Source organism: Euprymna scolopes, chromosome 7, assembly GCF_053919585.1.
Source record: "Euprymna scolopes isolate OS-2025 chromosome 7, ASM5391958v1, whole genome shotgun sequence".
Taxonomy (NCBI): Eukaryota; Metazoa; Mollusca; class Cephalopoda; order Sepiida; family Sepiolidae; genus Euprymna; species Euprymna scolopes.
The window spans coordinates 72871356-72897639 of record NC_136488.1 but is presented as its reverse complement, the minus strand read 5'-3'; the positions used below and the strand labels follow the sequence as shown (position 1 = coordinate 72897639).

The following is a 26284-nucleotide window of genomic DNA, read 5'->3' as shown; positions in this document are numbered from 1 at the left end:
TGATAACTGTGCATTACTAAATATATTTTAGTTTTTCACAGAATTTTGTAATTTTCACCGATATTTGTCAACAGTAATAAATTTTAATAGCATGATAAAACAAACGCTCAAATGTAGTGATAATATTACATACCTTTGTGGGTGTTTCATGCCCACAAGTCTTACAAGTGAATTTCTTTGGTTTGGCTGGCATTTTGCCTTTCTTTTGTTTATTGGCAGCCAATTGCTCAGGCGTAGGGTTGTTATGGAAGTTCTCAATATGTTTCTTCAGTCGCCCCTCTGTTCGTGATTTGTACTCACACATTGGACAGGCATGCTTAAAATGGATGGATGTATGTTCTTGGAATGCTTCTTTCCCAGCAACTAAAAAAAAATATATTAGTGTTACTTTTAAGGAATGTAATTAATAACTTAGTTAAATTATATTTGTAATTAAATAATTAAATATTTATATCCACAAACAAGCGCTTGTTTCATCTTCTAAAAACTCATTAATGCAGGTGCGTGTGTGCATATATATAATTATTCATAGTTCTTATATTTTAATAAAAATATTCAGAGACGCTTTCTTTTATTTATTTCTGAAAATATATATATTGAACTCCAGCTTAAACTCTCTACATTCAATGCAAGCGTTTAAAAATGTTATTAATTATTATCTTAAAATGTTGGTTTCTAGACATATTTAGAAGATACTATATAAATATGATTACCTTAATATATATTTAATATATATGTTTTAAGATTAGAAGTTAATTTGTCCAAATTATTTTTAGTAAAATAAATAATGAATAAGTAAATACTGAATATTTTGTATACAATTACTTGATTATTTTCTTATAACAAAAACTAAATACTTTAAGGATATAAACAGAATTTATTGTACTCTAAAATACATTATAAGCATGTTTCTTCATCTTTGTAAAAAAAAGAAACAGATCTACAATATTTATGTGTAAATACATAATATTCTGTTGAAGTTGACGTACAGCAAACAATTCACTTTGGTATTAAAACTAAACAAAAAATGACTTGTTGTATCAACATTGGGCTCAGGTTAAAGTGTTTGAATCAGGATAAAGTAAATTTGCAAAACAAATTTTTGCAAAACGAAATAAATTAGAAAAAATAAAAAGACAAAATCCAAAATTAATCTTTTTCTACTTGCTATCTCTCTATTTCCACTCTCTTTCCTTCTCCAACTACAAGTTAATAGTATTACTACTTGTGATATTTGTTTTTGTAATAATTGACTCTTCCAATCTTGAGTTTTATAGTTGCAGTAGTCAACAACTTTGGTCTTGCCACTCTCTCCTCGGTATCTCTTTTCATCAATTAGAAAGAGAAGGTGATTGAATGGAAACTGGTGGAGAGAAAGTAAAAGAGAATCTGACAGAGAGAATTGCAATTGTCAACACCTTTTCCTTTGCTACTTTTTTTCTTAATGTCTCTCTTTGTCAAGATAGAAAGTAGGACTAAGTTTTCTTTTAACCTTTTGCTGTTCATAACCGAAGCAGGGGAAGACGAATGTATGAGTGGCAGACATCGTATGCAATAAGGGTGGAATGGGATCAAACAACATACAGTGAGAGAGGGTAAAAATGACAGACAGAAATTTTACAAAAATTGAATCGTTTGGTGAGTTAATTTAAAACTATGGCTAATTAGAAGAATTAAAATGTAATTTTTAAAAACAATTTAAACCTAAAACTAAGGAATGTTTGAGCATGTATCTTGTGTGATTAAATAAAGCTTAGAGAAACAAACATTGATTGACTCCACTTTAGTTTAATAACAGATTTAACTCTACACTTAGTGAGCATGAAAATTAATTAAAAAATGAATTGTAATGTTTATCCAAAAGAATTTCTACATCAATCAATTTTATTAAAGTATACTATTTTTTGTAATACATCAAAATATTCAATAAAGCATTCAATACATTAAAACACCACATCTTAAAATAAAGTCTTATAGATCATGTGGCATGTAATTAATCTTTTTTTTCTTTATTAATGAGTAAATAGGTACTTATATAAAAAGTATACCTCTTATGAAACATGTATAGAAATCATTAAAAAGTTCTTATATGTATTGTCATGCAACATTATTTGAAAATCATCTATAAAAATAAAAAAAATTGTTTCATACATCAAAAAATATTGTTTTTAAACTGAAACTATTGGCTATTAAGACATTTATCTATCATTTTGCTAGATTTAGAACTTTTTCAAATAAATTATAAATATAGTTCACATACAGAGATATAATTAATATAAATAATACCTACTGATAAGATTCCTGACATGATCCAATAAAATTGTAATCATATAAGTTTGTCTATGATAACAAGGATAAGGTGAAGATTCTGATGTAGTTTGAATAGAAATAGACTGACAGCTATGCAGTGAATTAAGTTTTAAAAGAAAGAAAAAAACCTAATACCCTTAAGTATTAAAACCTTCCATGTCATTCAAATAAAAACAGAAAGTTCACAACTCATCAACGAAATATTTTGACACATTTAGGACAGTTTTTTTCACTATTCATCAAAACAATTGAAATCTTTAAGATTTCAACGTTTCCTAGAGTTATATATATATATATATATATATATATATATATATATATATATATATATATAATATGCATGTGCTTTTTTTTTACATGAGAAATAGCAATTACACAATATTTGTGTTTTCCTGCATTGCTAATGGAGTTTTTTCTACTTTCATGGTTATCAATTTCGTGTTAATGCTAAACTCTCTACTAAGGAAAAGATATATATTAAATAAACCTTCTTTTGACTCTCACATCACTTAATATCCAAATATAAACCCCTTAATAAACACTACTAATCCCCTTAATTTGAACTTATGACAAAAACAATATATCTCCATAAAGAAGCCATAAGATATATTCTAAAAAATTTACTCACTCATGCAAATTTTTACCTCCATTTTACTTATGTTAAAAGCAACATCCTGATAGTGTGTTTACTGTTTGGTATACTAAGTTGTTTAAAATTTTTAAAAATCAACTTTTTTCTTTTTCTTTTTTTAAAAATTTAATTTCGATGCTCTGAACAAAAAACGCCTGACATTTTTGTAGTTACTTTAAAAAGTAAGCACCTATACACTTTTTTTTTACAAGGGAAAACTTGTGCTGGACATATTCTTTTACCATACATACTAGCACGTTACAATGACATTTTCTGATAACTACATGAAAAGTAAACATTTTAATCAAAGGGAGACAAATCTAATTATTTTACTATCAGTTACTGTTCAATATTTCCTTTCTTTACAGTATGTAAGTAAATTATTAATCACCATAATAAATATTGGGATTTCCATGTTCCTCCCATAATATGCAGCTTTCAATATATATATATTTTTTAATAATGATGGATTATGATCGTAAATGAACAATAAATTCAAGAAACACTAGAAAAAATTTTAAATTCCTATTTATAAAATTTTACAAAAGTTTATGTAATCTGGAGTTCAGTAAGTTTTTCCCCCGAGAAAAACTGAGGCTTGAGTCCAATATAATAAAATTATTATATTGTTACAGTTTATCAATATTAACAATTCGTGATAAAAGTGAAATAATTTTAGTTAAATTTATTGACAATTGTTTTGTTAAATGTTACTGAAAAATTGTTTAAAGTTTTATTACTTTTATTACTTTGTACTTTGTGTTAAACCGTCAAACTAGATAATTTAAATATGTTAATTCTGGCGAGCTAGTAATTTCATTTAGTTTGTTCAAATGGCATGCTGTCAATGCCATTAATATTAAGTAAGAATCATTTTTATATGTATAACAGAATATAAATTGATCAGATCTTTAAAAAATCACAAATGGTGGCAATATTGCTTTAAACAATGATACATACTGTCAGAATTGTATAAATCCATACTGTTGTTCCTTTGTCTTGAAAGAAGATTTAGCTGTATTTTATTCATTTATCTTCACTTTTTTATATCAGTATGAAGTGAATGAAGTAATTTTTTTCTGTTGTATTGGATTCTACAAACTGTTTAAAAAACATTTTTGATAACTGATATACACACATGAACTATCGAAAGAAAGTCATATAAGGGTTACATTATACAATAATATTTTGTAGAATTTGTTGCAGTTTATGTACAGGTGTCCTTTATTAGTATGGGACTTTACAACAAGTAAATTCACTGATCGATTTTAAGATTTTATTATACCAATTGATTCCTATTTTTCAATGAATTACAGTTATTCTCTGTTACATTTTATCGGCATGTTTACCTTTGTGAACAACATCCAAGAAAGTAATATTTCTCTCAAACTAGATCCTTTTTAGATTTAATTTATTTAAGAGATAAGGAATGTAGTAAACTAATTTTTGTAGACTTATTTTGTATTTATTGAAATTTTTATTTGGTTATTGAGTTATAATTTTATAGGGCTATATTGTATTAATATTGTTAATAGATAAAAAAGAATATACATACTTTCAATATATTTGAATGTTGTTTAAAATAGCGATTTGAAATAATGCAAATCAGAAATTAGTGTTATCATATATTTTGAAAAAAAGTCTTTGCATTAAATGTGTGATATATAAACTAAAATAATAATTGTGTGTTTTCACATTTATATGATCAAATAGTTTTGATCAGATAAGTTAATAATTTTTCAAATGCAATCGCTAGAAATTCATATTAAAACTGTCTTTATCTTGTAACATCTTAATATATTTTAAGTTTGTAAAACAATGAATAAAAATAATTTCAATATGTTTATATTTTTGTCAATTTTATTTAAGAAAAAGAACATACAAATCATAGAAATCGTAGTTAGATTGTACAAAGATTAACATGTATTCTGTTGCAAACTCAAACTTGAGAGAAAATAAATCTTTTTACCAATTTTTAAATTTATTTGATTTCAACCCAATAATGTAAAACTATTTATACATTGTGTCTTATTTCCTTAATATTGATAAAATAGAATTGAAAACATCCATTTTTCAAGATATCTTACAAAACCTACTTTCAGATGTAACTTAGTAATCAAAAAAAATTATACATTCTCTAATTTCTTGACAATATCTTTAATCAAAACAATATTACAAAGGAATACAGTACAAAAATGAATATTTAAGCATGTAACTTTCAATTGTTTATAGAATGTATTCTGTTAAAAAATGTTAAAAACTTTTGTAAAATGAATACATATGTTAAACAGTGTATTAGTAGCAATAGTATGAATGAAAAACGTTAACCGTTCCCTTACCTACTAAGCAACAATGGTTAGCAGTTACTAAATACAGAGTAAAGAATCCAACAACATTAAAGAAAATATAAAAGTATCAGTCACTCTAGGTGGAATACTAATCATGTAGCGTTTATATAATAGGTGACATATTTGAAATGGGCAATATTGTGGGCTGCCATGGACTTATTTTCCTTTCAATTATATAGTAAATTTAGTACAATTTTATAGTAATAAATTCTTGGAATAGGTCCAACTAATAAGGAACTAAGTGATACTCTTTGTAAAGAGATGCATATGAATATTGTTGCATATTTTGATATACTTTCGAAATATGTCAATCAATTCAGTTTAATTTGTGTAATTTACGGAAGCCACCAAGTTTAACAAACCATTTTAAATATAATAATAGGAAATACATATTTCTTTTTGTACCAGGACATTTTTATTAAGAATTTTGGATTAAACGTGTATTATAATATACACTATATTTGATATGAATTGTATTGTAATATACACTATATTTGATGTAATTTGAAAATGAGATGTTCATAGTATGAAGTGATATAGTCTACCACTGATTTATGTTCACCTAATTCAATGTACAATGGTTAGAATTATGTGGTCTCAGTTCAATAACAGGAAAACTTCAGGTTTTAGTAATTTGCATACAAATTAAAACGTACATAAATATAATATTTTGTTTTAAGTAAAAAAATAATACAGAATGTAATGTTATTTGATTCTTGTACATATATCACATTTTAACACTAACTGTTTACTTTATTTAATTGTAAAATCAAACACGCCTCTTTAATAATTATCATATTGTATTGATAACAATGAATAATTGAAAGCTTTATAACGTTTTGTAAAGTAATAATTTTTAAAGTTGTAGGATTGCAGATATTGATAATTTCAGTTTATACCAAATATTCTTTGAAAAGTATAATTCTCAAAATAATCTTTTTTTTAAAATTTTTTTTATGAATAAAAAAGTATTTTATCTAGGATAAGGATGAAAAATATAAATAACTTACCAATATAAAATAGAAAGAAAAGTAGCTAGTTATACATTTAATTTTATTTGAAGAAAAATAGAAATAATTGATACAATTAAGCTTTTTAAGCTATTTATTGTATAAGAAAAAACAAACTAATAGTCTAACATACCCTATAAATCCACAAAAATCTATCAAAATAACTTATACTATTAAAGATGAATGTGAAAGTATTATTTCAGAATTGATAATAAAAAACTGGTCATAGTAGTAGTAAGAAATCAACATTAACATATACCCAAAGAATAAAGAAAAAACTCTATGAATGAGAAAATATTTCAATTATAAAATATGTTTTCCATTGATACGAGAACAAAAGTATTTGAATGTAGTAATTTTAAAAATCCACTTTGAAGTGTTTAAATTTCACCGTTAAATGAAAATCATTTTTTTTTTGTTGCACTAAGCCCAAACTGCTCTTTACTGAAGCGATATTGAACAAGAATGTATCTCATGGTTATCTCCCTTACATTATGAAAGTCAGTCATAGTGTCAGTTGCCTATGTGTGCCTGATATATGTAACTGCATTAATGAAACTTTACTCAAATGAATTCACAAATTATCAATATAACTTTTTGTCAGGCTTTGTGTCCTATTTAATTTGAAAAAAGGGGAAAAATTAAATTATTAATAAAAATGTACAAGATGTTGTTTAAATTATTTATAAAATTTACAAAGAAATCTAGAGACTTCTAAATTTTAGTTTTTCAGACTATTTAGTGTAAAGTGTAAAGTAGTCATTTCTTATTTACTTACCTTTTTTTTTTTTTTTTTTTTACAAAGACATCACCACATTATCAAGGCCCAGAGGCCACTCAAGGATAAGGGTTAAAGAGTGTACAGTAGAAATTGGTCAATATAGTAATCATTAGTAATGAAAATTTGGTAAATTTGATAACTTATATGGAACGGCTCATCAAGAACTTATTTACTTTAGACTTGAACACAACCATATTGTAGTCAGCCGGAAAGCAGGAAAACGGAAGACAATTCCACAGGCGTGCAGTTCTAAGAAAGAAACTTTGTTCATGGAATCTACGTTTAGGTTTAGGTACAGATAAAGAGTGGGGGAAATTATTGATAGTGTTTACAGCTAGACGAGTGTTTCTTGTGAAAGTTTGGCGAGGGGGGACCATAGATTGAAGCTCAGTTGAACACTTTCCATGAAAATAACGATACATCAGAGACAAACTCGCAACATCTCTTCTGTGAGATAGAGGTTGCAAGGAGGAGAAAAGGACATCTCCTACGAGGCTACGAAGTCTATTTTGAACTCTATCAAGGCAGGACAAGTTCTTTCTAGCAGCTCCTGCCCAGATGTGGCAACAGTATTCCATCCTTGGACGTACCTGGCTCTTATATAGATAGAGAATAGCATCAGCAGTGAGATATCTACCAGATCGATAGAAAGATCCCACCATTTTTCCAGCGGCCTTGGCAACAGATTTGATATACGTGTTCCATTTAAGATCAGGAGTAATGGTCAAGCCCAGAAGCTTGTCAAAACTTGAGGCCTCCTGAAGACGAGAGCCATTCATTTCAATTGATGACAGATGTGGATTAGAATGTTGATGATGTAAAGAGAGAAGCTTGGTTTTAGATGCATTAAAAGTAACCAGCCACTCCTCCCCCACAAAACTCGGTTTTTACAAAAAGGGACACTTTGGATTGGCACAAAAAAAAAAAAAAATACTCAGTCTAGAAGGATTTCTCCTTCATTGATGACGAAGAGAAAAGATGTGTAATATCAAAACAGTCAATAATGATTTGATGTTATCCAAAAAGAAAGCATAACCGCACACATTTATTATTTTTATTTATTTATATTTTGCCTTATGCAGTATAATTTATCTTTTATGCAAAATTATCACATTATTAACTCTGGCAATTAACTTTATTGTTTGTTTTATTTTAAAATTAAGGTATCACTTGAATTTCCTGACATGTATTGTACTAGTATTCATTAATTCAATAAACTTTTAAGTTGATAGACCACAGACTTGTAGTTGTCTGGAAATAACTGTCTGTATTTGTCATTGCCTAGAACATATTTTTTCAGGTGTAAGAGGCAGAATTCTTCAAACTTAGTTCCTAACATAAAAACTAAAGCCACAATGAAATAAAATTATGAGTAAGTATATAAAGAGAGGTGAATGCATGAGCATTTAGATTCAATGGAAATCATTCTGTTAGGCAAAAAATGTATATAATTTTCTGATTACTAGTAAAAAATGCTTAAACCCTCTTGCATGTGAACAAACTTCTTTCAGCTGACTTATAGCCCTAGGAGGGTTAATGAATTCCCTGGCTCTCACAAAATAAATAAATAATAATCTAGGTATATACTTACAGGCACTACTCACTGCTAGGAAAGTGAAATGATTAAATATATTCATGTGTTTTTAAGACTAAAATTTTATCATCTAAACTAGAAGTATCTATTGAAATTGTATGTAAATGAAGTGAATGAATATGTTTGAGATATCAGCAAAATAATTAGAGCAGTAATCCTGGCTGTAATAAGAAAAAACAATATTAATGACTCTATTATAATACTTTTAACAATTGTGTATACACAATATTCTGATTTCTGATTAATTCAATTATTTTTATTTTAAGTCCAATTTAATCTTAGAAATTCTAGTAGTTTTGTGGTTTCTTGAGATTGAAATGATTTTAAGAGACTTAAAAATTGAAGTATACACTTTTTACATATTTCAATTTTAGTTTTGCGATGTCAGATCTTGTTTTGAGTTTAATTTAATACTACTTTCATATTTCATAATTTTAAACTCTAAAATAATTGTTGTATTTTTCACAAAATAAAATAAAAGGAAGATAACAAAATTAAGATGACAAAATAGATATTGCTAATAAATAAATATAAGGAAGATACGAAGGCCGTTCATCAAGTAAGCCTCCTATTTTTTTTTTTTAATCCAAAAGTTGGAGAGCTACAAAAACTAAAGTGGTACCATTAAAACGAGCAACCTTTTGTGCCTTGTAATTTATTTTTCTCTGTAGTCACCACCATTCTCAATACACTTTTGCCGGCAATGAATGATGGTTGGCATCGGTGTCTGGAATGTGCTTAGTCATATGAGAGTCATTCCAAAAGTAAAGCCTCCTAATGTTTTTTAAACTCAAAGTTGAGAGCTACGAAGACAGGAGTGATACCATTAAAATGAACAACCTTTCGCGCTTCAGAATTTATTTTTCTACATAGTCACTACCATTCTCAGTGCATTTTTGCCAGAAATTCAATGATGCATCTCTGCTTCTGATGTATGTCTATCACAGTTGCTTTCTTGGGGTCTCGTACCGTCAATATCTGCAACACAGATGAAACTTTCAGGTCATGAATTCATAAATTCAGTCATTATAATAATGCAATTTGTAATAGCCTCTGATTAATTCAGGTGGAATAAAAATAGGAGGCATAACTTTTGGGGAGCCCTGCATATATATATCCTTAACAATATTTTTGTTTTCTAAGATTATTTTGTAAAAATAAAAAATTTCATTCCTTGAATTAAATGCTATAATAGTATATTTTAAAAACTGGTTTTTACTGCTTATGAAACTAGAAATTTAGGAAGCAATGTTTACAAGAAGTGGAGGCTAAAGAAATGTAAAAATTGGGGTATTTTCTCATTTGTTCCCAGTTCTAAAATGAAAATTCACTTATTCTCATAAATAATCAGTAAAGAAAGAGAAATAGACAAACGACAATAACAGAATAATAGAGGTGTAATTAAAAGAAGAATAATTCGAGTGGTATAGGAAAATTGAAAGAATTTTAACACAAGCTAGAGATAGCCTTCTATTTGGGATGGCTTAGTTACCATCAAATACTCACACTACAACAGCAATCTGCTGTTTTTTCACTGGATCAATGCTTGCTTAGCGCTAACAGCACACATATTTTCTCTATCCCCCTTCTTGACCCTCCCCATCTCAAAAGTGGACATAGAGAATAATGTCCATAGAAGAATTTGTTTGACTTTTTTTTCTCTCAAAGTCAATGTTGTCATAAAAGTCATGACAGCCAAACAATAAGGAGATATAATGGTGTTTGTCTTAATGTGTGTGCTAGTGACAACATGACCAACACATTAGAAAGAAAATCATTCTCTTAAATACTAAATCTGCATCTGTCATTAGAGAATTCCAATTTTTTATTTTATTCATTTATTTGAAAATTTGTTTGCAAGAACAATTTTTTTTCATTATCAGTTGCCAGTCCCTCTTAACCACCTAATACGCATTCTTTCTATTTTACAGCTGATCTAATTTTTGTACCCTCCACACGTATGCACACTATTTGGGACATTTTTTTAGAACTTTAAAAAAATGTTCTTGCCTAAGTGACATCTTTAATTGATCTAAAAGAGTTTAATAAGTAAAATTACTTTTTCTAATTAATAAATAATAGTAGTAAAAATGAAAGCAAATATTTTAATTTTTCAATAAACGTATCCTTGAAAATCAACTTCACCAGAAAACATTGATTAGAAGTTGAATTAAAAAGATAATAACTCTTAGCTTCATCAGTATCAATACATTGCAAAACATTATCCTTAGGTACTTGAAAATATTTATTAAGTTCTGTACCTATTTCTGGTTTTCTAAATCATAAGAAAAGGGATGTGATGTGTATTTAAAAACTAAGACTAATGAAGTATAGTTCTTTAGCCTATTCTCAGACTGCATCTGTTATTTTATTATTCAGATAATCAATTCATGAGTCTTGAGCTACCCCAAAAGAGATGAGAGAGGGGATATTTTTTTTATTCATTGAACCTACCTCTGTGTCAAAAATAGTATTTGAGATTTTATACTTGTAAAAAGGAAAAGAAAAACCTTTTAGACACATTTTTGTGTTTAAATAGCTTTAATTTTTATTAAACAATAAACTTGTAAGGATTTTCTTTTCTCAAAAAAAGTAATAATTAATTAAAAACTTATTATAAAATTTGTACTACATATAAAAGTCATTATTAAATATTTTCATTATTTTTAGACTACAGTCCAGTTATTTATCGAATAAGGAATTTAAAAAATAATTGAAAATATGTTGTAGCAATGTTACAGAATTTTTACTAGCTTTTATATAAAAATTCCAAAATTAATATTTAAAAATATATTTATCTGGTTGTAATAGCATGCTTATCTTGTTGGGAATCTAATGTTTTTAAAGACTGTTGTAACTAATATGGAAAAGTTTTCATTTTATCATACATCATTTAAAAGTATGTTTGAAAAATGTATTAAACAGAAATTATTTATTTAATTGTCATAAAATAATTTAATCAGTAAGATTATTAATAAATCAACATTCCAATAAAAGTATAAAGTTATGTAGTGTTTTATAGAAATTATCTATTTATTCAAAATGTTTTTTTTTGTCATTTAGCATTCAATATGAGTTATAATCAAAAACCATTTAAAAACCATTTGATATGTTATGTTATGACATTTGTTCTGTTATGTCTAAAAGAAAGTTGGAAATATTTGAGTATGTTGGTTTAGTACAATATTAAAACATACACAAATGTCTTTTAAATATAAATTTTTGATCTTTGACCTTTATCTTTCAAAAACTTTTCAACAACATGAAAATAAAAACTCTAGAAAATAAATTAAATAAAAGAAAAATGTGTCTAAATATAAGAGGATTGAAGAAATACAAGATATATTAATCAGTGTGGATAGCCAAAACATATTTTTAAAAATTTAGTCTTAGAAATGTTAACAAAACTATTTCATAAATTGTTTAAATAAGTACATATAAAGAATATAAATATAACTGGTACATATGTTTTTTATTACAATATTGTGTTTTTTCAAATTTTCAATCAAAAGTTTTAATTTACTTTGATCGGTAGATACTCTAGTGTTATCAAAGGAAACATTAAAAGTTAACAACTTAGATTAATTTCAATTACAAAATGTAATTAGCAATAAAATATTATAGTCAAATATTAACATTAAACAAATTCACAGGTACCTTGTAATCCACAATATACTTTTGTTTTTGTTTTTTTAGGGGATTATCAAAATTTATATGTTATCAGTCAGAAATTATGTTTTCTATGCATTTACAGTCTTTTATTATTATGTAAACTAGAAACACATACACATAAAAGAAAGAAAGTAGGGTCAGCTAAACATTTGGATATACTTTTTTTTAGTATGATACAGTTAATATACAAATTACTTCATATATAGAGGTGACAGTGGTCAAGTGGGGACACGGACTGACCACCTGGGTGTTCTCGAATGTCTTTCTAGAAAGAATTCTGACTACAAAAATATCGGGGAAACGAATTTCAACAATAGAATTCATGGATTCATACGATATGATGATAACTTCATATACAGAAGAACCCCGAGATACAGGGGCCCTAGGATATTTTTTTTTTTTTTCAGATTACGATTTGGGATACGTTGTTTTTCCGGCCCCTGGTTACGGTATTTGCCCCGCCTTACGGTGTTATTTATAATGTTATTTGATTATATACATGTGTATTATATACTGTACTGTATATTGTTACTAACTTTTAATCCCGTATCCAGGGGTTCTACTGTATAAGTATATATTTATTATTTAATAAATGAACTTTTGTGTGAAATAGGATAAAGAAAATGTCATATAATCCAAAAAATAAGCTTACTGAAATTCTTATATAGCTTTTATTAGTGTTATCATTACATTGAACTTTTTAATAAAAGAGAAAATTCTCATAGAAAACTGTTAGGCAATAGTGAGAAATACCGTTTTGTTCAGTGGTAAAAATATTTTAATAAATTTTTTTATAAACCTTTACGGAAAACAAAATTTATAATGATAAAACATTAATATCTTTAACAATAGAAGTGAATAGGAAGTTGGAATTTTACAAGTAAAATATTATATAGACTTTTAGGAATCTATAAATAGATATTTTTTCAAGAGAATTCAAAGGAAGCATAAAAATAAAAAAGTTATATAGTTTACTAATTAGATATTAATTTTTGCCTCCAAAATAATTAATTATTAGACAAACAATAATTAATAAAAGAGCTTTTAGTGTGATTATACAAATGCTGCATAAAGTTAAATTTATAAACAAATGTTTTTTTAATACTTCAAAAATTATAACTTATTACTTTGTTGTAGTAACATTTTCCCCCTCAAACTATTTTACAAGTGTCTTAAACAATTTTATTTTTAATTTTTGTATAAGTTGTATTTTGCATAAAGAGTGATGTGAAAGATAAGAGACTATATTCTTATTTTTTATTTTCATTTTTAAAAGTTAAATGCGCTCCTTTTGAATACACTTATTTTTTAATTTTAAGATATAATGTAAATATATAACAGAAGTCAATATCGAACTTTACAGTGTAAAAGATGTAATCCAAAAAGTGAACATAAATATTTCGATTTAAATAATTAAAAACTATTAACTTTTGTTGGATGATTTTTTTTACAAAAAAACAATAATAATTAAAAAAAAAAAAAAAAAAAAAAAATTTTTTAATTATGTGGTTTCGATAATTTATTTTTCTATTTTCAAACTGACACATATTGTCATTGTATTATTTGTACAAAGCAGAAAGTATAAACATTCAGTACCTACATTTATGCAAGTTTTTTTGCAGTGTGTTTATAATTTTACTTTTAAGATAAAATGTTCTTTATATCCCAATAAAATGCTTGTAGTAATGTTGACGGAATACAATTTTATGACTGGGGTATATAATTTAACCTGGTTAATTGCTTTAGATGGTAGTTATTCCTTAGATTATTCCTTTGACGAAATACCGAGATAAACAATTTGTAATTCATTAAAATAGATGAATCAGATTGTAATGTTATGTATTGAAATATCTATATCGTCCATACTTTCCAGAAAAATATTTTGTATTCTCTTTTAATAATACACTTCTATTTTCAAAGCATCACCAAAAGAAATTTATAAAAATAATTTCTATTCCTTCATTAGAAAATATGTTCAAAGAAATAAGCAACTGAATTCTTACCTGAAAAGTTGCACAGGTGACAAACAAATATTCCTTCATTATTTAGGTGACAGGTGACATCAGGTAAAGATGAGGGTGAAATGGATTGGGGTGTTGGTGGTGATAGTTCGTTGATGTTAATACCACCATAACCGCTGAGATTGGACTGATAAGAATCAGGATGTCTTAAACCTAGATCATCATGATACCTCTGACCAAAATCAGCACCTGGATGTCTAAGATTCAGCTCATCAATAGAATGATGTGGGCTGAGGTCATCTGAGCGATTGGGGCTCAGATCATGAGGGAATTGAACAAAGTCATCAGGAATCCTATGACTCAACTCATCTGGGTGCCTGTGACTCAATTCCATTTGCCTTGCACGAAGCTCATCTGAAATCCGTTGGGTCAGATCTTCTGGACGTCTGTGACCCAATTTATCTGGATGCAGAAGTCCAAGTTCATCAGAATGCCTGTAGCTCAATTCATCTGGATGTCTCATGTCATCGGGATGTCTTAAGTCATCTGGGTGTCTTAAGTCATCAGGATGACGTAGATTATCCTGATGTCTAAGATCATCTCGGTGCCTAAGCTCGTCCGGATGTCTTAAGTCATCAGGATGCCGTAACTCATCTGAGTGCCTTAAATCATCTGGGTGTCTCAGGGCATCTGGGTGCCTCAGTTCCTCTGGGTGTCTCAAGCTGCTAGAATGTCTTAACTCTTCCGAATGTCTCAACTCATCTGGATGCCTAAGATCATCTGAATGTCTCAAATCATCAGAGTGCCTGATGTCTTCAGGATGCCTTAGAGCATCAGAATGTCTTATATCCTCAGGATGTCTCAAGGCATCAGGATGTCTTAATGCTTCCTGATGCCTTAGGTCATCAGACTGCCTTAAGTCATCTGAGTGTCTTATCTCTCCAGAATGACGATTATTAAGCTCCTCTGTATGTCTCTGGGCTATGTCATCTGACAAGCGCAGGTTAGATTCCTCCGAATGCCTCAGTGTAGAATCCTCTGTGTGTCGAAGATTTGGCTCTTCATTATGTCTCAGATTTATATCTTCAGAATGTCTAAGGCCAGGATCATCAGCAGTTAGCCTTAAATTAGACTCATCACTATGTCTATGATTCAAATCATCAGAATGCCTAAGAGTATGTTCATTGGTATGCCGGTTGTTGAGCTCATCAGAGTGTCTGTATGCAACTTCCGGCCTGTGATTGCTATCCTCAAGATGTCTATTATTTTGATCTTCTGAATTTCTGTGATCAATTTCTTCAGGGTGTCTGTGATTTGTAATATCTGAGAATCTGTTATTCACTTCCTCAGTGTTTTGTTGGCCATTGATTTCTTCAACAGCAGCAGCAGAATGCCTTTGGTTAATATCACCCACAACAACAGCAGCAGCAGGGTGTCTTTGACCAAGGTTGTTTATATCTTCATGTCGTCTCTCAACATCAGACGAAAGAGTTGCCTTCTGGGACATCACGGATTTGCCTACATCCTCGCTAGGGTGAGGCACTACGTCTTCGTTTCTGAAAAAAAAAAAAAAAAAAATTATTAGTCAAACCACTAAAGATAACATGGGTTATTTTACTATCTAAAAGAAGTGATTTCAGACCAGTAAACAGATATTATATTTTTATCACTAAAAATTGTTTGACAACAAAACATTGTACAGAATATCCTGAGCAACTCAATAATGGTTACATGGCTCTCAACTGTTTTTGCTTTGAATATGTGATGCTGATAAATATGACAGGTATATTCTGCAGAAATAGAATTCTATAAAAGTACCTAAAAAGTTTCAATATCTCAAACCCAACTGGTTATTTGTCAAAGAACAAACATAAAATGTTGACATTGTCATTGGAAGCCAAATGAAAGAAAAAATCATTGTAACAAAAAAAAACAGGGAAGAAAGTAAACATTCTTCTTCATTCCAGCTTACTGTTTTTATTCTGAAAAAGCATCTAGATTCATTGTTTGACAAATGTCAGTCGGTAGTTGCAAAGAAAGGAATAAAGAAAACAAAGAAGTGAATAAATAAAGAGTAAAAATAGAGTGATATCTTTTTACTTTGCTGTCAGATTATTTCCCTAGCTAGGCTTTTTGAAGTCTTGAGTGACAAGGAAAGATATGACATGGAATACATTGCTGGCACAAAGCACATATTTTTACCTTGTTTGCAAACTGCACAATCAAAAATATTGCAAAAGTAATGCAAGAACCTTGCTTATTTTTTGTTCAATTAAAGATAATTTTCCAAGATTTTTGGACAAAACTAATGCTATAAAACTAGTTAGCATGATGGAAAGATTTATTATATTGAGATAAAATCAATTTGTAGACATAAAAAGTTAACATTAATGAATGCTTATATATTATTTCTTTCATTAAATCAGAATAGGTCTGAACCATTACATGTCAGTATATATAGTGTGTACTTCTTTTGCATGTTAGCATATATATATATATATAATATAACGAAAAATGTTGTAATACATTTGATTTGACAAAATGTTTATTTTCTACAAAAAGGCTCAATCTTATTTTATTAAAAAAAAAAACTGCAGAAATTGTTTTGTCCATTATATATGATAGAAATCGATATGATGACAGAAGATCCCCATAACGATTACTAGTAATATTCGATGATGAAACTGATGTCATCTTTATAATTGACTTTTAAAATCATTTGGAGACACTAGGATCCACTTATAAGATTTTGTAGCAGGTATATATATAAAAATATGAAACCATATTTCAGAGAAATCCCAAAGTAAAATACCATTAAATTCATTGGGAATAAAACATTAATAATGCATATATATATATATATATATATATATATATATATATATATATATATATATATATATATAGTAACTCTTTATAAATAACCATAGAATATTCATTCCAGATGAGTAAAATTAATTTCCGAGCATAACATTTTTGCATCACTTTTATGTCATCTTGTGAAGATTAAAATTCACTTTTTAACAGTAACACTTATATGAAAAACTTTATTGTACTTGGGCATTAATATCTCCGAAACTTAAATTCTGTCAAACTTCATTTCTTTTCAAAATTGCTATGGTGTTTATTTGAAAACTTCTATCCCCCATAATTTTTTAAAATAAATTTTCATAAAATGGAATTATTCTTTGAATTTGTTTGCAATGATTAGTCACCTAGTAGGGAACCCGAATAATATATTTTGGAAAGAGAGAGTGCATGATCCTCTAGAAGTGGCACCATGAAAGAATGTATATATTATGAAAATAGATTTAATTGCATAAAATTCATTTTTAAAGTCGTGCCGTTTATCACACTGACAGTGACATTAAAATCTGAAATTCATAGACAAAATAGAAGAACTTAAGCTTTTTAATAAACTGAACACCTCCGTACTACTAATGTACTCAGGCTAACTAATTAACATATTGCTTTGCAGAAGAACATCTCATTAATTCCCCATTCGTTATTGTTTTCTAATAAAATGACTTTTTTATTTTTATAATATCAGTTGAAGTATATTTTTTTCACATCATGGATAGAAAATTAGCATTTTGGGTAAAAATGTTTTCCTGGCTATTTTCAGATCAATTTAGTGTGACCCGAATTAACAAAACTTTCCCTAACACACACACACACACACCAGTGAGTATTCCTGGGCACATTAATTTCATTATGAAATTAAATTCCATCTTAATATATTTTGATTCATTCATACATAAATCAGTCATTTTATTTTGTTAAATTGTAAATTATAAACAAATCACCCATCCCAAACACATTTAACATAAAAACTTCATCAGTGAGTATCCCTTCCAACCCTAAAAGTAATTTCATTATGAAATTAAATTCATGCATAGTCAGCCATTTCAGTCGTTTTGCTAGATTTTAAATTAAAATTATTCTCACATACTAGAAAACACACACACTCACACCCTACAGCATAGTAAACAATCAGTGAATATCCCCCACATTAATTTCATTACAAAATTAAATTCCACCACTTTTCAGTTCATTTCCATACAAGTTAGCCGTTTTATTCTTTTGTTTAATTGAAATATGAATAAAAATTCCCCCTTAAAAATACACACACACTGTAGCCAAGCACAAACTCAGTGAACGTTACCCCAATATTTTACGAATATTTCTTTTATTGTGACTTAGCATTTTGGGTGAAAAGACTCGTTGTTGTCCTGAGGGTTTTCAATTATAAAACTCATAGTATTTTATCCTAAATACATTAAATATTAATATCAATCAACCCAGATTAATTCATAATGCAACCGAATAAGCCATTAACATTATTTTAATGTGTTACACTCTGCTAGAGCAAATGACACCACGTCTTTTATTATTCACACGCTAAATGTTAACCAAAAGCACTTCAGATTTAAAGATTCATTTACCAAATACACATTGAAAAATGCATTATATTATGTTCATAGCAACTACTAATTAAATGTAAACATGCTGGACATATAAAACTTCCATTAAGTTCATACTTAAAAAACCCAGTTCAGTATAAATGAAAATTTAATAAGTAAATTTGCATTAATAAAGAAACTAAGTCTTGTTTTTTAAATGTAAGTGTGAACTTTGTAGAGAGGGTTATGGCACGCCTCAGAAATGTCAAATCATTATTATCAAATTATGAAATAGCTAAATAAATGAACAAAAATATACATTATGATAGTTTCAGTGAATTATTTCAAAATATATGTCAACAAAATTAAGTCTTATAAATGTTTAGAGATGTTTATTGAAATTGATATGTGAATTTCCTTCAATCTTCAATGAAAAGGAATTTGTTTTAAATAGATAGTTGAATTCTAATATTTGTAATTCCAAAAGATTTGTTTAGTCTTATTTTATGAGTACATATTTAATTACCAAATGATTATCTCCAAGTAATTCTCAATAACAATTAAAGGAAATTATTACCTTAGTTCAAAGATCTCCAAAGTTTTCGAACGAGGTGAAGAGGGGAGGGGGGGGGCCATATTGCTGACTTTTTAGAGCTATGCTGACCAAAATAATTAAAAAAATAAATAACCTGGACTGTTTTGCTCATTAGCTTTACTTTTTAATGAAACGTTCTCCCAAACCTCATTTTTAAAAATCATTTTCTGAACAAAAAGAGGCCACCACACTATTTTCACACATTTCCAATTTAACATTTTTTTCTGAATATTTTCATGTTTTCAATAAGAGCTCCACTGGCCAAATTAAAGACTTTAGCAGATCGGATCTGGTCTACAGGCCGTAGTTTAGAAACTCCTGCTATAGTTTATACTTAAAATAAAAATGAGATTTTCTGTATCTTTTATATTTTTACGATTTATTTGATGTTATATCTTTGTTTGATAAAAAAGTATTCATTTGCTGGTTAGACTAAATATTTACAATTTTATAATAACTAAAATTGATTAACAAATTGAAACTAATCCATTATATTACACATTAATGAGCTATATCAAGCGATTTTATTGTTCTTCCCTTTGTTTCTTCAATATTTCTCAAATTGCCATTCCTTAAAAAATAATATCTTGCAATAAAATAAGTTATGTTTCTAATTGGTTTAGATATAAATGAAGGAAGCAAACAATATCCCAACACATGTAGATTCTGTGGGATGGTTCTAGTAATTATGAACTTATGAAATGTGAAAAGTTTGAGCATGTACATTCGTTACAAAATCACATGTGTTAGATGAGACAAAAATAATATTTCAAATATTTACTTAAAGTAGATATTATAGTTGTTATCAACTATTCAGTTAAGAGAAGATTGATTTATTTTTGTCATTTGTATTTGTTAAAATCCAGCGCATATTCTTAAATAAAAATTAATTTATGATTCCTAACACGTCACAGAAAGGAAACTGCTTCTGGAGTACGTTTCCTTTTTGCTGCAGCCAGATGATTCAATTTTTATCAAGCAGTTAATGACTGAAAAGAAAGTTGGAAATGTGTTGAGCATTTCAACAAGTGATTTTAAGGTGGAGTGGGGAAATGAATGACTCCTTTTTAGGAGCAGAAGACAGGGCTGCTCCCAAACTAGTGGAATGGATAAAGCTCTGAAGATTACATATTTTCACAAAATGAAAATTTGGTAATAGTAATCCCTCTTACTTAAGTAAACATTTAACGTCTTGTATTTAGTTATCTGTACTTTAATAAACGTTTAAGCACGTGTTGTACTGAATAGAAAATAGAATAATTTCACAAGCTTATTTTGAACAGTTTTTTTAAGAAATTATATTTTTTATATAAATTAACAATTACTCTTGTGTTACTATTATTATTAATAATCATTTAACAAAGTAAATGAAATTTAACAGATGCAAATAAATTTTATTGTGTATTTTATAGCATGCATATTTCTTTTAAATACTCATTTATATTTTTTATGATTTAGTACACATAATTTTAACGCCAACTTTTTATTTATTAATAACTCTTTTTTCATATTCATATTGAAAATTGCTAATAAAACGTATATAGTATGGCCTGAAAGTTGAATGCTTACTCATCATTTAATAAAACAGGTACATTAAATATATTGATACAAATAAGGATATAGTAGAAAAGAAAAATGTATCGTTAATTAACAAAATTTAATGCAGTCTTAAGAATACTGAAAATTATGTTTGTATATTTTTATTTAATTGATAATTTTTACTATAGTTTTTGTTTATTTTTTAGAATTGTATATTGACTATCAAGTATTTGTGTTAAGTCTGTTAATATCAGTAAATTAAAAATAAAAGCAGAGGGTTAGTATGATAATAAAAGGTTAATGCTCAAATAGGACCTCTTCTTTGAGTGATCAGAATCCACAGATCTGAGGAGAAATAAATTGATAGAAGGATAAAAAAAATTCTATGAAGAATATAATTTTTGAAATGTTTAATATAGATCAGCATAATCAGATAAAAAAATATATATATTAAGATAAAAACATAATATTTGTATTTATTAAGAAATATGAACATTACCGGAAAGTAATTGTGTGTATATGTAAGTAGACAAATGCAGTTAACATTCTTTTGTGTCACATAAGATAAATATGAGAGTCATTAAATGTGTAAAGATAAAGAGTAATCAACACTGTTCAATAGTCTTATTTTAAAAGAGAATATTAATAAAGTGATTGAATAATAATGATAATAATAAAACATTTGATATATCATAGTATACAGTATAATGACATAATCTTATATACAAGACTATAAAATAAACGAATGAATAATACAATCAAATATAAAATAATAACCAAATAATATTTTATTATTAGTTATAATTAAAATTTTGTTAAGGAATTTTTAGATAAAGATTCATAGTTTATGTTATTTGGATTATTCGGATTGCTATTTTTATCTTGGATGTTATTCTCACATCGTTTTAGCTGATGTAAACTCTATCAAGCCATGGCGTAACGGATAAAGTGATAAATTACAATCATTTTAAAAACTGACGGGTTTCTGAAGGCTCAATCCTTAGTAGAGGTTATAACAAAAATATCATAAAAAATAGTACAAACTTTTATCCTTCTGTGGTTTAAATAAAGGATTCAGTTCAAAATTCTATATTGATTCCCGAGTTTGACACAAATATTCCTGAGTTCGACAAAATACATCTGGAGATGGTCTGACGTTATTTGAGAATAACATCCAAGATGAGAAAAGTAGTCCGAATAATCCAAATAATAAAAATTTGTTTAAATTTGTATTTTATGAAAGTTTACTGAGAAAATTAAGTATAAAAAATATTGTAAAACTATCTAAATATTCTATGCAATGTGGAAACACGTTTATTGATTAAATTTCAAAGTTATTGTTCCGTATGTAATTAAACTTTCAAGGATGAATAGTAAATGAAGAATAATTATTGGAATTTATGAGATTTAGAATGGGAATGTAGACTGTTTGGTATTTTTAAATAATTTCTAAAACCTTTAATGTGAATAAAGTTAATAGTAATTGGTCTTTACATTATAAGCATAATTTTTTTTAACGATTTGAAAAACATTAGAAAATTAGAGCTTAATAAAACAAATATTATCTAGTTTGTATTATCTGATCTAGATAACGTAAAGATAATGCAGATAAGAAAGTAAAAATAACTGAAGTTATAATTTTATTTCTAATTGAATTCTTAATTTTTTGTTAATTCAAAAGATAGTAGTTGAAAAGTTTGAAAAGAGAAGCGACGAAGAGCTTTCTAAAACACCCTTAATACAATTGCTTCCAACAAACAGATAAGAAACATTCATCTCTTACATAACTTTTTTCTGAGAAAGCGACAATAAGACTATTATTGAATAGAAGTTGAGAAAAATGTTTAAAAAAGGAACTTTTATCAAATCTTAATAATTGCATCTATTTAAAAGAAAATTCCTACCTGTGTAACCAAATTTATTGTTAGATTTTAAGTGACGCATTCTATATTAAAAAAAATATGAGAAAGGGAGCAAAATCTTGAATAATAAATATATAGGAAATATTAATGTCGCTGCGTTCTGAAATTTAACAAGTCAAACAAAGTTGACAAGTACATAAATAACGTATATAGAAAAATTGTTGAAGAGTAAAAAAAAAAATGTTTCTCATCAAAAATGACTTCAGAAGAATAATTAACTTTAAGCATATGTTTTTAAACTTTAAAGATAAGGCGTGTGAAAAATAATGAAAAGAAATTGAAAGAATAATTCTTCTCACCGGAAGAAATCAATAGCATGGGTTAGGGGTGAAAAGGTTACATATTCGTTGTTGTATGTCTCCAAGCAAGGAAGATGTACCGATGACATCAGGTTTTCAGCCATCATTCATCACTAAAGCACCTGCGTCGTACATCCAATGCAGGAAAAAATCGGGATATAATGACCATAGTTTCATGTCCACTTCACACACAGGCCGCATGACATAATGAGAAGAAAGTACGGCCTTGTCTCTCCACATTACTGATAAAATGGGCTATAACACTGACCATCAGTTTAGCAAAGAAAAATCTCTAAGCATTTTTTGTAGACATCTTTTTAAATGAAAGCAGTGCTTAAAAAAGGGAGCTAACTGATATGTTTTTTTTGTTTTGTTTTTTTTTAGATTATTTTGTGCTGTAACGCCCACCCAATGAGCGACATGCATAACATAGGGAAGACATGTGAGAGATGAGGGCAGAGTAAAAAAAGCAAAGCACTTTGTGACTCTAAGACAAAAAAGTTTATGAGTAAAAATCTGATGATTCTCTCCAAGTTAACTGACAAGATATTATTAATCCTGATACAAGTAAATGAACTTGTCCATAGTAACACTAAGTGTGGGTGATTTCCAGGAATTCCCAATAAGAAAAAGAAACAATCTTGAGGCTTCCATCTCTTTCTCTTTCTGTCTATCCTTCCTGACAAACCAGCCAAGAATCTCCTTGACCACAAGCATTGTGATGGTAGAAAATCAATATGGAAATAACCTAGCTCCAGCCACGGCTACTACCAGCGGCAGTAGACCAGCCGGCTGGCCAGTCACTCTCCACAGCATCCTCAGCCCACCCGTCACCACCACTGCCTCAATGGCCTTGCTACTGCTGCCCCCACTTTCACCATCACCATCACTGCTACTAGCTAGAAGGGAGACGGTGGGATCGTGTAAAGGAGATGAAAGAAGAAAGAATAGATGGATTTAGAAGAGAAATAGAGAAGGAAGGAGAGAGTAAAAGCACAGTCAAAATGCATAGGCTGCAGAAGTGACCTCTGTGGGAACCCCTCATGCTAGAATGGCAGCCAACAACTCCAGCCACCACCACTACTGACCATTTTTCACTCTCCTCATCTAGCACCACCACACCATGGCTAGGTCATGACACACAACTCCCTCCATCACTGACCAAGTCCAAGCTCTTGTCACATTGATTTCTCATTATATGCCATTCTTGTTGTCCATTACAACTCCATATTGCATTCACAACTTGCTTCTACAAGTGCAGACACCCTCTCCAATTTATATTTTATTCATTGCATATCTTCCATTTACTCATCTACTGAGGCTGTCTTTGATTTTTGAAACCAAAGAATATGTGAATATCTGCTCCATGGATAAAACTATTAATACATTTGTTTATTGCATGTTTCTTTACACGTACAAGTTTCTCAGAAGTAATTTGACGGAATAGAAAGCAACTAACAACTTTCCTGTATCTCTTGGAAGTAGATTGAACTAATAATAATTGGATTGTTACTGTTCTTTTAATCGGCCAATATGGTGGATAAAACATTAAGTTCACTTCGATTGGAACTATCATGACCGCAGCACATTAAAAAGTAACATTGTTCGTATAAGAACATTTTATAAGTGCTATCTTTTTTAATGCAATTAGAATATGATAGAAGTGCGTTTTTAAATAGTTGTCATTTAATGTTGAAAATGTTCAAACAGTATTCATTTGATGCATTACAACTTTTATGCTGAAAACTGATTCAACAAAAAATGTCTATCGATAAGAATGTCCTTATATTGTTACTTAAAATTTAAACTACTCTTTGTCTCAGAATAATTACATTAGCTTTTAGACTGGAAACTTTGAAAAGTAAATATTAAAAGATTGTGCAAATAATTCTTATAAAATAATTCTTTAGTAATTGTTTTTGTTTCAAGGTTACAAAAATTTTATAAGGATATAATTTACAATTCAACTTATGTAAATCATGGTACCATAAAATTAGCAGTAGCTTGATGTTTTTTGTAAAGGAATAAAAAGTTGATCTTATAAAAGTTAATGTGTCATATATAAGAGTTGCTATATCATGGCACATTTTGATATTCTTTTAGGGAAGTGTTTCTATTTTATTCAAACACGCTGTGTTGTATTTTGTTTTTATTTGTGAAAATTGTTATTTTCAGTAAAATTATGCCTAATGAATGTTTAAAAATATATGTAATATCAAAACAAGTATACAATAATATCTTTATGGAACAAATTGTCTAAAAATTAATAATAGGAATAATGAAGAAAATATAGAAAACATAAACCAGGCAAATTCAGAACTAAAAAAAATTGTATAAAATTTACCCAGGCATTTTGGGGATTTATATGAACTATTCAGGAGAATTTGTCTCGTATAATGATATTGTTTGTGTATTTAATTGCTGATGTGGAAATGTTGCATAAAATTTCAAACGAGGTATAAAAAAGCAAATGAAAAACTTGCTAAACTTTGCCATTTTATAAGAAATGTATAATAATTCCATTCATAATATATTTAGTTTACTCTATATAGAGATTTTTTACATATTAAAAGAAAAAGCACAATAAATTATGAAGCTAGTCTGTGTTTAAATAACTATCTAGACAAATAGCAGAGTTTGTTAATAATAAATAACAATACACTCAGCTCAGTAACTTCTCCTTGGAGTTTCTGTACTTCATACATATGAGAAATTTTCATAATCTGTTGAGGTCTATATATATATATATTTTTTTTTTTTAGCTGACAGAAAAGTAGAGGACAAACATATTTTTATTTTACACATAATTTTATAGAAGTATTTGATGTATAAAAATGAAATTGATTTATTGTTTTCAAAATGAAATTTTATGGAGTTAATTATAATCATATTACAGTTATGTTATGATCAAGATATTTTTAAGTGAAGTTTAAAAGAAAAAGTTAAATTATAATCTTATAAATAATTATTTAATAGAGTCAAAATAATATTAAAATATCTTATTGAGAGAAGATTTTGTTATGTCATATTAAAAAATAACTTACAGAATAGAAAAAAAAACAATGATAAACAAAACAATTCTTTGATCTCAGATTTAGATCATAATCATCAATATTTTAAATCTATTAATTTGAGTAATGAATACCTTATAAAAAATTATTGGAAGGGAAATTGGAAAAATGTTAGACCAAATAGTGATGCAATAGAGAGAGAGAGAGA

General features: G+C 28.0%; 1 protein-coding gene and 1 long non-coding RNA gene across 4 annotated transcripts in view; one reads left to right on the top strand and one right to left on the bottom strand.

The window, feature by feature from the left end:
* Positions 1–26284, top strand: part of LOC145279780 (uncharacterized) — a 357881-nt gene that overhangs the window by 45931 nt on the left and 285666 nt on the right. The gene's annotated exons all lie outside the window — the stretch shown is intronic.
* Positions 1–26284, bottom strand: part of LOC145279779 (uncharacterized) — a 185676-nt gene that overhangs the window by 3771 nt on the left and 155621 nt on the right. For all 3 annotated transcript variants that reach the window (XM_080131103.1, XM_080131105.1, XM_080131104.1), the window contains 2 exons: positions 14350–15863; positions 134–363 (listed from right to left, as the gene is read on the bottom strand). In XM_080131103.1, coding sequence (XP_079987229.1) covers positions 134–363; positions 14350–15863 — 1744 coding nt within the window. The remainder of the gene's footprint in view (positions 1–133; positions 364–14349; positions 15864–26284) is intronic.